Here is a 15,699-nt window from a genome sequence, read left to right as displayed (position 1 = left end):
ACGCTTTTCCTGGACACCCTGTATATTTCAAAATATTTTGATTACGGAATCAACCTACACACACCCACCTAAACAGGTTTCTATAAAAAAATGTTATAACATTTGCCGTTTGGTCTCTAGCCACCGAGGCGTTACTGGTGGCCCACCCTGTATATTATACACATATTTCTTCTACTTCGTGCCACACAGAATAAATACTGTAGGAATTAGAATATTAATATAAAATTCTGATTTACGTTTCATTGAAAAAATATTTCTCCCTTAACCATTTCAAATGGATAAGCTCACTTTTCGGGATCGCTAGAACAAGTTTCGGATTGACAGCTCTGGTCTTCAAAGTTACAGCGGCAGTTATATCGGAATGAAATACCAAAATCTTATCCACTGCTTTATATATTTCTTCGTATGCTAAAATTAATATAACATTAACACATTTTTATAATTTCTTGATTTATTCGTATTTAAATAGGTAAATACCAGAAATTAAGTATAGGTAGAGTATTTTATAGTTAGTTAGTTTATATAGTTGACTATGTATTTATTGTCATTCATTATTATTTCCTCTTTGCCCTAAACGAAAAATATTACACGTTTCCACCAATTTTCTAACAAAATTATTACATTTTATTTATATTTTTTTAAACCTAAAATCAATTAAACCAGTAGGATTTTGTCACCTAATTAGTGCTGCTTTAAAAATCTATTGGTTATATAATAACTTCGAAAGAATGAGAATTGAGAAAATTTCAACATTAACTCTACGAAAGCGATGAAAATGTTATAGGTACATCATTTTACAAGAATTAAATAAATTTATTGCTAATTCCATACTTTAACCGAACCACCGAATGTGTTTATATGAGTTTAATAAAATTATAGTAAAACAGTTTGAATACATACGTAGGAGCGCCAATTCCTAATTTTCCTAGGGAAACCTAAATGTCCTGTGATCTGATGTTACGAAATTAGTCTAATGCCTACTAACATAAAGCGACCAGTTAATCTTTAGGTACTATAAAAGCATCGCCTGTGCGAAATAATCTTTTTCACTAGTGATATTCTGCAAAACGACTACTGTCCCGACTAGTATTAGAATACACCAGCAATTTCATTAATTACAGCCAGAATTGTTCGTCGGTCGAGCACACCAAACATATACGGGTTTGATAGTACCTACATTTTAAGTATCTCACGATATATACTAATATAATATGCTTCGTGGCATATTGATGAGAATTAATAAGTTGAAATGCTGTGAGTTTCCCGACGGATAGTCTGCAATATACTGGGAATATAACTCAATGCAAGTTAGGGCATATAGTCCATGAAGTAGTTGTAATTCAGGAAATCATTTTGTTAAAAGTTATTATGAGATAAAAACCATTCGTTTTACAAGATTTTTTTTGATAAGTGGTTTGGGGCATGTTTGACAAGTTTGTATTACTTGCGCGAAAGTGTCGTCGCGGTTAGGTGGTGCTGAGACCCTTCCGAATAAGTCTGATTACCCTAATCAGGTCGAAGCTTTTAAATGGGCGACATCGTCAGTTAAACCATTCGCCATCACGGTGACGATGTAGAGTATATAAAAATATAAAAATACTTGTGACGCCAAGAATGTAGCAAACTGGATGCTAAATGTAATTCTTTTGACAATTGGATTTACAAAGCTGTCGATTGACATTCTTTTTAATTAGTTCAGTTGTTCCCTAACAACGACAATAGGCACATTGTTTTGAGATCTTATGGGGGGGAATTTTGAACGCAAATCAGGCAGATGTTCTCGCGACAAAGGAGATAACTTCTTGTGACGGCGGCATGATAAAAAAACAATACATGTAGATAATCTACATTGACACATATTATGCAATATCACAATAAAATTAAATAAAATTGAACATAAAACGTTTTTCCTGTAAAATTCAGTGTATTGCATTTCATCCGTAAGACATTTCCTAATGAAATATAATGCCTTTTCTTCGGTCGTTCAACTCTCAATCATTTTTAGATATAAAAGAATATTAAACAAATTAAAATAATCCTCATTAATTAAATTTTCGGCAAAAACTATCCAGACACAATAAATAATTTCACAACTAACTTGACAAATGTCATGTTATTTCAATTGTTTTTGGAGTGTTTCTGGTCATGGCGAATTTGACAACAGGTCTGATACAAGAAAAACTGTCCAAAAAATAGAAAATTGTAAATATCTCTAAAAGTAATAGCGACAACCCTAACAATGATTATATGGCTTGAAAGGAAATTTCAATCTGCATACAACTGAGTAAAAAAATATAGGGTGTTCCATTTAAGTTAACAAAGATATTGTGTTTGAACTTATCAAAATGTAACAGCAAAAATGAAACAGCTAGTATTAAATGTTTTAATTTGTTGGTATACCTACCATAATGTAGTGTTACCTATGCCCTATCAGTAATTTCCAATTTATACAAGAACATACTTCGGGTATAGGGAACTATAGTATCATTTTAAAGTAAATTTAATTCTGCATCCATTAATGTAATACAGGGTGTACCATTTGAAATTTTTGAGTAGATCCAATTTCAACGTCACAATATTGGCCACACGTTTTTAAACACTCTGTATGAATTTTTTGCAAATTTGACATAAACTGGTTGAATTATAAATAAGAAATTGTATTGAAGCAGATTTGCTTGTCTCAGGAGCACTTGTCGTGCCATAAATCTTAAAGAATAACGACCCTTCTAGATAGCTGACCGTACCCTTAGGCAGGCAATCTGGGACATTCTCTAGTTGATCGGCACATCAAGTTATTGGTTGTAACCAAGTACCTTTATTATTTCAATTTCTGTCTCAATCAGTTATTTAATAAAGTATTAGAGTTCTACTTGGCGTGATAATTATTTTGGTGGACAACGTATACACCACAACTGGGTGAATTCCATTGCTTTTAAATTATCTATGCCAAATTGCAAAATGTCGGAGTTATTCTATTTTCAAAAATCAGTTACATCCCTCATTTTTTTTTCGAAAATTAATAATAACTTGAAAAATGTCACATTTTGGCCCATAGTACCTTATATGAAAATAGTCTAGAATTTGCCGCAGAATTAAAAAATGCATAAGTATACAGTGTTCCATTTGAAATAACAGAGCTGATGATGACTTCCAGTATAACTGGAAGTGCGAGGAAGTTGACATTATTTTCATTGAATAGATCTTTTTGATAAACCCCTATTATAATATAAACAAATTTTCAGATTTCAATTCTGACTACTTTTTGAGATAATCCTACTGGGCCCTCTTCGTGATACACCCTGTATATATGACTTAACTAGTTAGTCAAGACTGCTCTTCCCAATCCCAAATACGTCACTGGTTTTATGTTGTGAAATATTTTTTAAACTAGATAAAAAATGTTTATTTACCGATTCCAAACGAATGTCCGTTAAATTCGGACACAGCGATGAACTTTCCAGTACGAGCTAAGTTTCTAAATTCTTCAGTAGTAATAAAATAATAATTTTCACCCTCAACTTCACCTTCTACTCTAGGTCTAGTCGTATAACTTACCCCATAAACCAGCCTAAAAATAAAAATGATTGAAATTTGAGTCATATAATTACTGCAATTTATTTTTTCCTTATAAAGTCTAAAATTGTTAGCGTGGTTATATAATTTTTCTGAAAGGAAGAATCTAAACACAAAAAGTACAGTAATCTTCTATAACTTACCTACATAGTAAAACTTAAAGTCTGTCAGAAAATAGCAACTAAATTATGTTTTAACTGTTTATGAAAATTTTGAAGATTGTTCAACATTTTAAAAATATTAACGACTTAACGTTAATTAATTCAAGTGATTTAACGTAAATACTGAGGTAAATCTATCTGACCTTATTTATAATAATTATTTTGCAATTATGCGACATACAAATAAGTTAAAAAAAATATTTATTATATAGGGTGAGCCATTTTGACATTTTTGTTTGGGAAGATTCCTCGTATTTTTTAAGGAGAAAAGTAGCAGTAGTAGTAAGATATATCGAATTAAATTTTAACCGAACAAAAACAACTAACCTGATCTCGATATCTTTTTTCGTTCAAGATCACATACATATTATTTTGACCATTATATTTTGCAATGCTCTATTACTTTTTAATTTGTGAATTGTAAAATACAGTGGAATATGTTTCTAGAAAGTGTACGTAGTATAAGTGCCGAACGTGTAATACTTCATAGTATAGATCAAAAAGAACAAAAGATTCAAAAACTAGAAAAAACTATTTGTATGGAACTTTGTGTAGTTCAATATCAATGCTTTCAAAATGAAACAATTTTACAATAACAGATAAAACCATATGCTATGCTTATAAGCATAATCATAATAAAATAATGTTCTTCTCCAATCATTTTATTTTATGTAAAAAATTATATAATTTGCAATGTGAGTCAAATAACCCACAATATCATTTTTTAAAAAGTAGTACATGCAAATTAATAAATCGCTCTGCCTGTAGGCACAAAGCATTGACATATATGGCATACTTTGTAAGTTATATCTCGTTCAGACTCAAAACACATCGATCCAAATATCGGGTGTACTAAAATTCACGCAAGTTTTTAATTTTGCGCCATTTGTGCGGTAAAGTGTTGGCAACAAAAAAAAAAGCCTGCGTGACAGCTGACAGATCAGAGTTATTAAAAATGGAGCGCTACACGGAAAACAACGCGTTTTCATTTCATAATGAAGGTTTGGCAGCTACAGTTCGCAATTTTCGTAAAGAATATGATTGGAATAGTAATTTAACTTCATCAACTGTGAAAAGATTAATTAAAAAATTCAGAGAGACTGGATCAATTAGTGATCGTAAATACTCTGGTCGTTCTTCAACAAGTCGTTCAACACAAAACATCATTCGCGAGAGCGCTGCTAAGAGTCCAGGAACATCAACTCGGCATCGTGGTCAAGAATTGGACGTTTAGAGAAGCTCTCTACAGCCTATTCTCACGAAAGATTTGCATCTTCATGCTTACGAAATTTAATGGACTCAAAAACTGAAACTTACTGACCACGCAGAGCGAAGAAATTTGTTAAATGGATTATGGAACAACAAGTGGATGTTGTTTTTTTTAACAAAATCATCATCCGCGATTAGGTTCATTTTCATCTAGATGGCTTCGTTAATCGACAAATTTGTCGCATTTGGGGTTCAGAAAATACACGAGTGATTGTAAAGAATCATTTATGCCAACAAGCCCACGACGACCCACGTCTTGAAGGAGGAAATTGAACGCTGTATCAATGAAATTCAGCCGCATTTATGCAAAACTGTCATATACAATTTCAACAAAAGAGTGTGTATGTGCCAGCAAAACTATTTATATATAACCCTATACTGTAGGTACCTATACTTTATAAATCAATACAAAATTTACAATTATTAATTAAAAACCTGTGTTTTCTATCGAAAATTCGAGGACATAAAAATGATATATAAAGCGTTACATCTCTAAGTATATCAGAAACATCTGTTTTGTGAATGCAAACGAGAAAGATAGAACCATCAACGGAGGACAAAGTAATTATTTTTGACATTTGGTGTTGAAGTTTATTAATAATTTAAAATAATAATGTTGTATTACGTGAGAATAAAATCTGTTTTGGTTTCATTGGAGACTTATTGAATTTTAAAAATTAACTGTATAACATTGCAATCAACTGTAGGGAACTGGACTGTATCAAGTTTTAAGTTTGTATCTTTGTAATTGAGTAATTAGAAAACTAGGATCACGTTCAACCTTCGAAGATTATAGAACCCGTAGGATTGCTTTTGAAAAAATGATTACCTACTCTTGTTTTTTTTTTCGCTGTTTAGATGAAGGGAATCGGCTCTGAAAATGTATCGCAACGTTGTTGTTACACAAATAAAAACTGGACGTTAGTGAATCCTCCGCATTTTAGGGTATCTCAGAAACTAAATATAGAAACGATTCTCTAGCTGGATTTTACTGACAAATTTAGATGTCACAAATAGGGTGTCCCACGATGACGAAACATTTGACATATTTCAGAGACTACGTCGACTTTACTTTTGAAAATTTAAGCAGTAGTGTTTTCGGGCATGCCCTTCTCAACTAAAATAATGGCGTCCGCCTAACGCTTTCATTTATATCGGAAGTTGAGGACAGCTTCGTTATTTTATATGGAACACCCTGTATATTATTGCAATTTTGAATTCTACGTCAATTTTTAGGTGAACTTTCATAAAGGTTAAAAAGTTAGAGTGATAAATGTATAAGGGACATAACTACAACTCTAAGCTTCCTTGCCATAATTTCAAAATGACTTAATTTTATACAGGGTGGTAGAAATTTAATGCCGAATTTAGTCAACTTTAAACCATCCTAATTTTTTTTTAATGGAACATCCTGTATATTTTTGCGCAACCTGATGACAATTTTGTTCTCTTTCGAATGGTATAATGGTTCCCTATACCTATCTCTTCTGGTTTTTAAGGTATTTACTATTTTTCGTGCTGTCAACGGATATTTCTTGCAAAGATGACTATGAAATTTTTAGTGGAACTTCAAAACAAGCACCTAATCTGTCACCAGTTTATTGTTGTCAATTTAATACATACGGTGAACTTTTATTTGAGTATCATCCTTGACTATATACACTCGTCAAAAGTATCATTTATTGTTAAATAATGGAAAACGTTAACGTTTATTCAAATGCTGACATTCTAAATTTATTATTTATTCATGGAGAGTGTCACAAGATATAAATACAACTTGCAGAGTTTCTAATGAGAGATGTACTCATTGACTACCATTCAGTTAGGGATAAATTAAAAATAAATTTTAATAAGATAACATAATTAAACTACATAATACGAATAATAAATTATTTTCAGAAATCTAATTAATTTGCTCGAAATGACCGCCATCTACTTGTAAACAGTTATGTACCCTTCTTGTTACCCCATCTGTAACAGCTCCGGATATTTGGGTAGCAGGTAAAGTTTCAAAGGCTTCTCTTATACGGGCAACTAGGTTTTCTTTGGAATAAACTGGCGTTGAGTACACTTTCCCTTTTATTGCACCCAGATATAAAAAACTTGTGATCACAGATCTGGAGATCTTGGTGGCCAATCCCAGGGTCCTAGACGTCTAATCCACCTGTCTTCAAATATTTCATTTAATTGGCAGGATACTTCGTTTCCACAATGAGGTGGAGCACCTTCTAGTTGACACCAGCAGCTTCTTAGTTGATCTAGGGGTAGATCCTCTAAGAAATCTGTTACAACGGTTGTCAAAATATGGAGGTATCTTTGTGTACTTAAATTGTATTCGTAACTAAAGTACCTCCCCTGATTTTCTTTAACTGATGATTCAGGGTAAATATGAAAATATGCCAAACCATTGACGAGATGTTACCTTCATCTAAAGTTGTCGGCTTTGGCAAAATGTTATGTGCAGAAATAAGACCATGTTCTAATTGATTTCTTAAAATTCTTTGTAAAATATGTCTACTCAGTAGTGGTAAATAAGGATATCTTTCATTAAATACCCTGCAAGTCCCTATTTATTATCTTGTGACACTCTCCATAAATAAATAATAAATTTAGAATGTCAGCATTTGAATAAATGTTAATGTTTTCCATTCTTTAACGATAAATAATATTCAAATAAACATTAACTGTATGTGTTAAATTGACAACAATAAACTGATGACAGATTAAGTGCTTGTTTTGAAATTCCACTAAAAATTTCACAGTCATCCTCGCAAGAAATTATGCGATATCCGTTGACTGCAGGAAAAACAGTAAATGCCTCAAAAACCAGAAGAGATAGGTATGGGGGACCATAATATTATTCGAAAGAGAACAAAATAGTTCCTCAGGTTGCGCAAAAATATACAGGGTGTTCCATTAAATAAAGATGGTTCAAAGTTGACTAAATTCGGCATTAATTTCTACCACCCTGTATGAAATTAAGTCATTTTGAAATTATGGCAGGGAGCTTAGAGTTTTAGTGATGTCTCCTATAGGTAAATTTTATCGCTCTAACTTTATTATTGTAAAATACACATCTTTTTGAATTAGACAGTGATTTTTAACTTTTTTTGAAAAAAAATAAATGTATCAAAAACGGTTAACTATAAGAATACGAAACCTTTATGAAAGTTCACCTAAAAATTGACGTAGAATCCATCCAAAATTGCGATAATATACAGGACATTTCATTTAAAACAACGAAGATGACGTCAACTTCCGATATAATCGGAAGCGTTAGGTGGACGCCATTATTTTAGTTGAGACGGGCATCCCCGAAAACACTATTGCCCAAATTTTCAAAATTAAAATCGAAGTAGTCTCTGAAATACGGCTAATGTGTCGTCACCGTAGGACACCCTGTATAACGGGTATCTTCAAATATTATTAGATTTTGATAAACATAGATGCTGGCAATCATTCGAAACTAATTCGAAAAACCATTAGTGGCAGCACCGTTCGTCCCAGTTAGAAAAGTGTGCATCAAATGGATTTTCTTCCCCTTTAGGGTTCTGGTTTATGAACTGAAGAGACACAAGGTTTAAAAAGACACAAGTGTGACTTAAGAATAAATTTAGAGAAATTAACAGTTATTAAGAAGTGATCAGAAACAAAGCACTCAATATCAATATTAAAATCAGAGGAAAAATACTTTGGGAAATAATGAGAAGCAATAGCAACACAAAAAATGTTTTTAACCGAGATAAGAACTTACAACTACCTGGAATTTGGAAACATAAAAATTAAATGACTTTAGAACATACTTCAAACAGAGTAGTTTCAAAGTATCAAAATGTAAGCCGGCGCGGCGACGTGGAACTATCCCGGAAATTGTTCGACAGGAGAACAACTACCAGGGAAGCTTGCAAATCAATATTTTCCCTCTTGTTCTTGATTATAAACAATGTTGCATCCCATAAAAAAACTCACCGATCGATTCTACAGGGTGATTTTGAATAGAGTAGCACAAACGCTACCAGTGCATCTAGATGAAAAAATAAGGCGAATGAACTAAATATACCTTAGATAAAAGTTGCACTCCTGAGGGATTACAGGGTCTTGAATGTTGTAGAGCCAATCGATATTTCCTTCAATTTATCTTGAACGATGTGGCGTAAATCATTTATATTTGGTACAGACATTTGTCCAGTGCGGACACATACTTTCTATTAATATTGTTTAAATATATCCACCAGAGGCGCTGCTGCCGACTACATGCGACATATTACTCCAAAGAATTTTTCACCCTGTATGAAAATACATATCTTATTTACATTTTCGGACGTAACAACTAAAAACAAACATTTTTTCTCTCTTGCATTTTTTCGATAAACGCGATAGTTTTTTTAGATAATTTACGAAAAACAATCTTCGGAAAATTTACAGCGCCAATGGTTGCAGTAACAAACACATCAAAACAAATATTCTTTATGTAACAAATAAAATTATTTTAAGTGTCTAATTTAAGTAATAATATCTAATTTAATACTACCTACTGTAATCTCGAATGTAATACTACAACATAACGTTATTTTAAAGTAAAAATTGTATAAAGAATATTTTGAAAGTAGTTCCCACTTTCCTTTGAACACAATCTAACACGATTTGTTTGAGGATTTCCTGCTTAAATTGATAAGTATGGGACTACTTCGCCAACATCATAGTTGCTCCTGGTAAATCGGAAACAAATTTGCTGAGTAAACAATTTGCTATTTTTGTGTTGATGTGTCAGTGTCATCAACGATTTCAAATAATAGTTGTTTAATTATGGCAAATTTTACTAACAATGAGTATGTTGATATGCTCCAAGTATTTTTTGAATGTCACAAAAATTGTGCTGCCGCAACAAGATTGTACCATGTGAGATATCCAAATCGCCGGGTTCCCCACAGGCAATCTTTTTCAGCTGTGGAAAGAAGGTTGCGAGAAACTGGCCAAATTCAACCTAAGCGTGAGGGTAATGGACAAAGACGGTATATCAGAAATGAACCTTGAAGAAGCAATACTTATCAATTTAGAAGAAAATCCTCAAACAAGTACAAGAAGACTAGCTACACATTACAACGTTTCGCAAAGCCTTGTTTGGAACTTGATTCATGATAACCTTTTACGCCCTTTTCACCACCGGCCGGTTCAAGAATTAACTGCAAATGATTTACCTGCAAGGATTGTTTTTTGCCAGTGGTATCTTAACATGTCCAGACACGACTTAAATTTTTTATCTCACATTTTGTTCACCAATGATGCATGTTTTCAAAGACATGGCTTAGTTAACCATCGTAATAGTCATAGATGGTCTGATAAAAACCCCCATGAAATATGTCCATCAAGATTTCAGGACAATTTTAGTGTAAATGTATGGTCAGGAATTGTTGGAGATGCTCTAATAGGTCCATTTATTCTTCCCCGTCGACTGACAGCTTTTGAATATCTTCGATTTTTAAATGAATATCTCCCAATATTATTGGAGGATATACCACTAGGTGTACGACAAGTTATGTGGTACATGCATGACGGAGCTCCGGCACATAGTACCATAGCTGTCAGGCAATGGTTGAATTTAAATTTTCTGGGACGTTGGGTAGGTCGTGGTGTCGATGCACCCGTTAGTTGGCCTGCCCGTTCACCGGACATTACCCCACTTGATTATTTCTTATGGGGACAACTGAAAAGTCTTGTTTATGCTACTCCTGTTAATACTGTTGAAGAATTGCGTCAAAAAATCTTTCTCGCAGCTGACGATATTCGTGACAACCCAGAAATATTTGCAAGAGGACGTCATAATTTTAATCGTCGTGGTAGATTGTGTTTACAGAAAAATGGGAACTACTTTGAAAATATTCTTTAGAAACTTTTTACTTTAAAATAACGTTATGTTCCTTAGTAGGTATTACATTCGAGATTACAGTAGGTACTTAGTTTTAAATTAAAATTTATTATTTAAATTACACTTAAAATAACTTGATTTGTTACATAACGAATACTTACTGTTCCTTCAAAATAAATTTATTAAAATTACTTTACCAGAAAAGCGTTTTCCTTTAGCTATTAATGAGTGGTGTGTTGATGTTTCTGTATTACTGCAACCTGACTGCAACCATTGGCGCTGTAAAATTTCCGAAGTTTGTTTTTCGTAAATTATTTAAAAAAAACTATCGCGTTTATCGAAAAAATGCAAGAGAGAAAAAATGTTTGTTTTTAGTTGTTACGTCCGAAAATGTAAATAAGATATGTATTTTCATACAGGGTGAAAAATTCTTTGGAGTAATATGTTGCATGTAGTCGACAGCAGCGCCTCTGGTGGATATATTTAAACAATATTAATAGAAAGTATGTATGGACAATGTATGGACAAATGTCTGTACCAAATATAAATGATTTACGCCACATCGTTCAAGATAAATTGAAGGAAATATTGGTTGGCTCTACAACATTCAAGACCCTGTAATACCTCAGAAGTGCAACTTTTGTCTAAGGTATATTTAGTTCATTCGCCTTATTTTTTTCATCTAGATGCACTGGTAGCGTTTGTGCTACTCTATTCAAAATCACCCTGTATATCCATAAATTCAAAGCGTATTTTTACTTTAATTATAAAATAAAAAATGTTCTGAACCAACAGCTGAATCTGTCATGAATCGCCGAGAACGTGATTAGCTTTTTCCCATTTTTAGTGGTATCAAAAGTACTATGAAAATATATCATTCTGTAAAGTACTTACATATTTTAGGCGATATTATCCTCTATGTTTTTCATCAGTAATTATTAAATTATGAAACAATATGTACCTAATTTATGTACTCTTTATCAACGAGAAAAAGTAAAGGATGCAAATAAAAGAGAATTTTAACTTAAGACCCGCTAGTCTAATCGTACATTACATTCCAGGTTTCCTATTTTGTTTTCATAAGACACTATGAAAATTATATTGTTTTGTAGAAACACAATTTTATGTTACGTTATTTCTTATTTGGATCTCGACTTTCGAAAATGTGTGAAAATCGAATCGCATATACAGGATTTGATACAAAAAAATCGAGTACAAATAGCTGATGTCAAAATAATATCAGTTCTTCATATATATCTTCATATTCTTTTTTTCGTACGGGCCTTCGTTAACATACGGGCCCTCAAAGGAGAAAATAAAAAGTTATTTTTATTTACAGTCTCTAAACTGTTAACTTCAGCATGATGTAAATTTGGTGATCGATAACACATGCGTACAGCTTGTTTTTGATGTTGTAAGTGAAACTTCATTATGCCCAGAACGTCAGGGACGGACTATGCCCAATGGTTAACAACCCAGAAATTTTGCATAGATGACGATTGCAATCTGCCTGTATCAAAAATAAGTTCCCTGACGAATTTGCCAACGATAATACCCTCTTGATTCAACTCAGTAAAATTAAGAGTTTAGCAAAAACCTATTTGTGATTTTATGTCAAGTTCACATCGAGCGGCTCCTCCACCATTTTTTGTTTTTAATTTTTAATTAGACATAATCGCTACGTTAGAATCGTACATATTTTTAAAGTAAGAGCCTAGAAAATTCGACAAATACACTTTACACATAACACAAAATAGGAATAAGTTAAAGTAAGTTAACAAAATAATTTAAAAGAAAGAAAACTATCAAAATACATTTTCAATATGGGCACTTTCTACAAACTTCCTTAGTCTATGAATGCTATTCTCGACTTTTTTATATGAAGTACCGGGACACCCTGTATATACTTGATGATTGTAATATTTGAATATTTAAATATTTGTATTAAAATGGCACTGAATTATTAAAAACTGAGGAAGGGTGATTTTCAGAAAATATATGGATTACTGCTCAAAGAAAATAGACTTTTTTTGAAAACGTATTTTTCGAAAGTTTTGTTTGTCAAATAGTCGTTTGCCGTAGATAAAGTTAATTTCATTATGACTGTTTAGAAAATGAAAGCTTCTAAAATAATTTTTTATTATTTTTGCAAATAAAATTGTTATATTAAAAAGTAGTTTACAGTTATAAAAACACAAACAAAGTTCAAGTTTGACTGATATTATAAATTTTTTTCAAATATTCTATAATCTCATTTATTGAAAATTGACACATTCTGTCTTTAATTTTGTTTTTCAATTATTCCACATTATTTCTAAAATCAGCAAATTCATACATTTGTCCACAAGAGCATCCATCTAATTGTTGACATTGTTCACAGTTTTAGGAGAAGTTAGGTCGTCCGCGACCAGGGGCAAATATCAAAATATGTGAACAGGTGTTAGCCCTTACTTTGGCTTAGCTGAGAGCATAGCTTATCATTCGACTCCGAAGTAAGCAACGGTTAGACTAGATTATTATCGAAAGTTTGTTGTAAACAATGAGAGAAGTTGAACGGGAAGACAACATCACGTGAGTTTATCACATTCGGTAAAGGAACAATTTCAATTCAATCCCTTATATTATATCCAAATTTAGATATGGTTATGCTCATTTTTTTCACACCCAAATATTTTATGAAAAATTGCTTTTCAAAAAAATAAAAAATAAAAATGGCCCTATGGCTTGTGTTTTCTTTGTTGTAAGTTGCAAGGTCTTTTTAAAAATTTCGTGCGTACTATTTTGTCAACAAGAGACAAGAAATAAGTAAAAAACCAAAGGGGGAATTTGATGTGTATTCAATATCTTCAGCTTGTCTGTAGTCACATGACCAAACTCTCGTCACATCTATAATAGTAACATTGAACACAGTAAAATGATGATGCACTGCACAAGCTATTCACTCATACATCCGAATTTTATTTATCACTGAAAATAATGTTAAATAATAAGTAATAATAATTAAAGATGATAAATGCTGTATTCATAGTTATCACTAAATTACTGAAAAAATTGGTGGACCATCGGAATTACATATAGATCTGCCTCAAGGACAAGTATGTCAGATGAAGAATAAAACTATAACATCGGAACTTTCACAATAATGTATTCTACAGATTTTATTTTCTTACTATAATCGTTCCAATTTTCAGTGTGAAGTCTAATTTTTTAAAGCGAGGCAGAATAGCGTTTAAGGAACTCATTCACCGAGGTAATTTCCCCTGCTTCAATAGAATATACATTTGTGAATTTATAAGGTTTTTGCTTGATTTTTGTCTTGCCTTATATTAGTTTTCAGATGTATACGCGACTAAAAAGCAAGCAAGCAAGAATTAGGGAGCATTAAACAAAATTTGAAAAGTTATTTTTAAACAGTTATCTACTGTGCGATGTTTTTAGTTGAAATATTTATTATTCCGACATTTTAGATATCATATAAAACCGCCAGCTAAAAGATTATGAAAATAAATCAGCTCAGCGTCCTGGAACTACTTACGGTTTGTATGTCATCTAACGATCTACTTACGGGCCTAGACTATCTACTACACTGACAACTTTGTAAGTAAAAATAGTAGTTACATTTTATTCGTCCTGCAGAACTTTCTTGCGATATAACTTTTTCTAGATCCAGGTGGTCCCACTAAAACAATAATAATTGGATGGGGATGATTAATTGGCAGTAAGAATGAATCAATATTGGGATAGTTAATTTGTTGAAGTAACATAAGTTCTGCGTGAGATACTTTTCCAGGAAATAATGGAGTAAAAGTATTAGTAATATGAATTCGTTTCTCTGGACATATTTTCTTTCCATCCAAGATTATCAAATGTTTTATATTCTCCACGCACACGTTGAAATAGTACTTCATTGTTGTAACTGGATTGTTCATCAAATTCAACCTTCAACAGATATTATTAGGTAGATAAAAAGACCACTGTCGGCCATCTCTATTAACGTAGTTTCTATTTAAGATATGAGAGAGTATTGATGAAATAAAAGAATATGACCGATGTGATAATAAGAACAATTGAAAACAATCATGCAAGTGAGAAAAAAATAACATATTGCAAGTAGGTGATAAATGACACTGTAACTTTTTCCATTATTGGAGCAGTGGGAAAATGCGAAAATTTTATCTTATAGTTCAATTTCCATTAATTACACAAATTTCATATTTGCACCTGACAAATAGAGAACATTTTGAAACCTATAATTTCAAACTTTTTCAAAATTTGCGCATTTTTCTTTCCGGCACTAGAATCTTCAATTGAATTTGTCAGATATTATATTTAAAATGGAATATTTGCTGCAGTTCACCTAGGCAGTTGAGAAGCAATGGCGCAAGCTTTCCACCTTTGAGCAAATGCAGGGTGGACAATGAATTTGTTTACATTTAAATAAAATTTGCCACGTAAACTCAGGCGTCAGGGGACTCCCGAAGCGGACTAGCCGCTAGCTTGTTTCTCATAAATTTAGTCACAATGGTTCGGTTTACGGGGCCGCAGAGCGCCTTTTACATAAATCAATTTTATTTAAAAAACTCATTACTGTTAGGCGCTTGTTTAGCGTCGAGTGCGATTTACTTGACTTAAATCAGTGTCCGAACTCAGTTTTAATTAAGAAATGGGTGAAGAAGTTTGAAGAGACGGGATCGACACTTTTAAAGCAAACCTGAGCCACTTCTGTCTCTGAAAGTAGCACCATATATTTTTTTAACGATAAAATTGCGTTATCCAATTCACTTATTGATACTTACAATTAGAGATATTGCATTTAACTGAGAAATGTAT

General features: G+C 32.3%; 1 protein-coding gene across 1 annotated transcript in view; it reads right to left on the bottom strand.

Moving 5' to 3' along the window:
* Nucleotides 1-232: 232 nt before the first annotated feature.
* Nucleotides 233-15,699, bottom strand: part of LOC111692414 (leucine-rich repeat and guanylate kinase domain-containing protein-like) — a 30,424-nt gene continuing 14,957 nt past the window's right edge. Inside the window, exons 5-7 of the mRNA XM_023456420.1 lie at nucleotides 14,488-14,808; nucleotides 3,411-3,568; nucleotides 233-408 (exon numbers count right to left, since the gene is read on the bottom strand). Coding sequence (XP_023312188.1) covers nucleotides 233-408; nucleotides 3,411-3,568; nucleotides 14,488-14,808 — 655 coding nt within the window. The remainder of the gene's footprint in view (nucleotides 409-3,410; nucleotides 3,569-14,487; nucleotides 14,809-15,699) is intronic.

The sequence above is a fragment of the Anoplophora glabripennis genome, unplaced genomic scaffold (genome assembly GCF_000390285.2).
Source record: "Anoplophora glabripennis isolate ALB-LARVAE unplaced genomic scaffold, Agla_2.0 scaffold1504, whole genome shotgun sequence".
NCBI classification, from domain to species: domain Eukaryota; kingdom Metazoa; phylum Arthropoda; class Insecta; order Coleoptera; family Cerambycidae; genus Anoplophora; species Anoplophora glabripennis.
The sequence above is the reverse complement of the archived record's forward strand: the minus strand, read 5'-3'. Positions and strand labels throughout refer to the sequence as shown.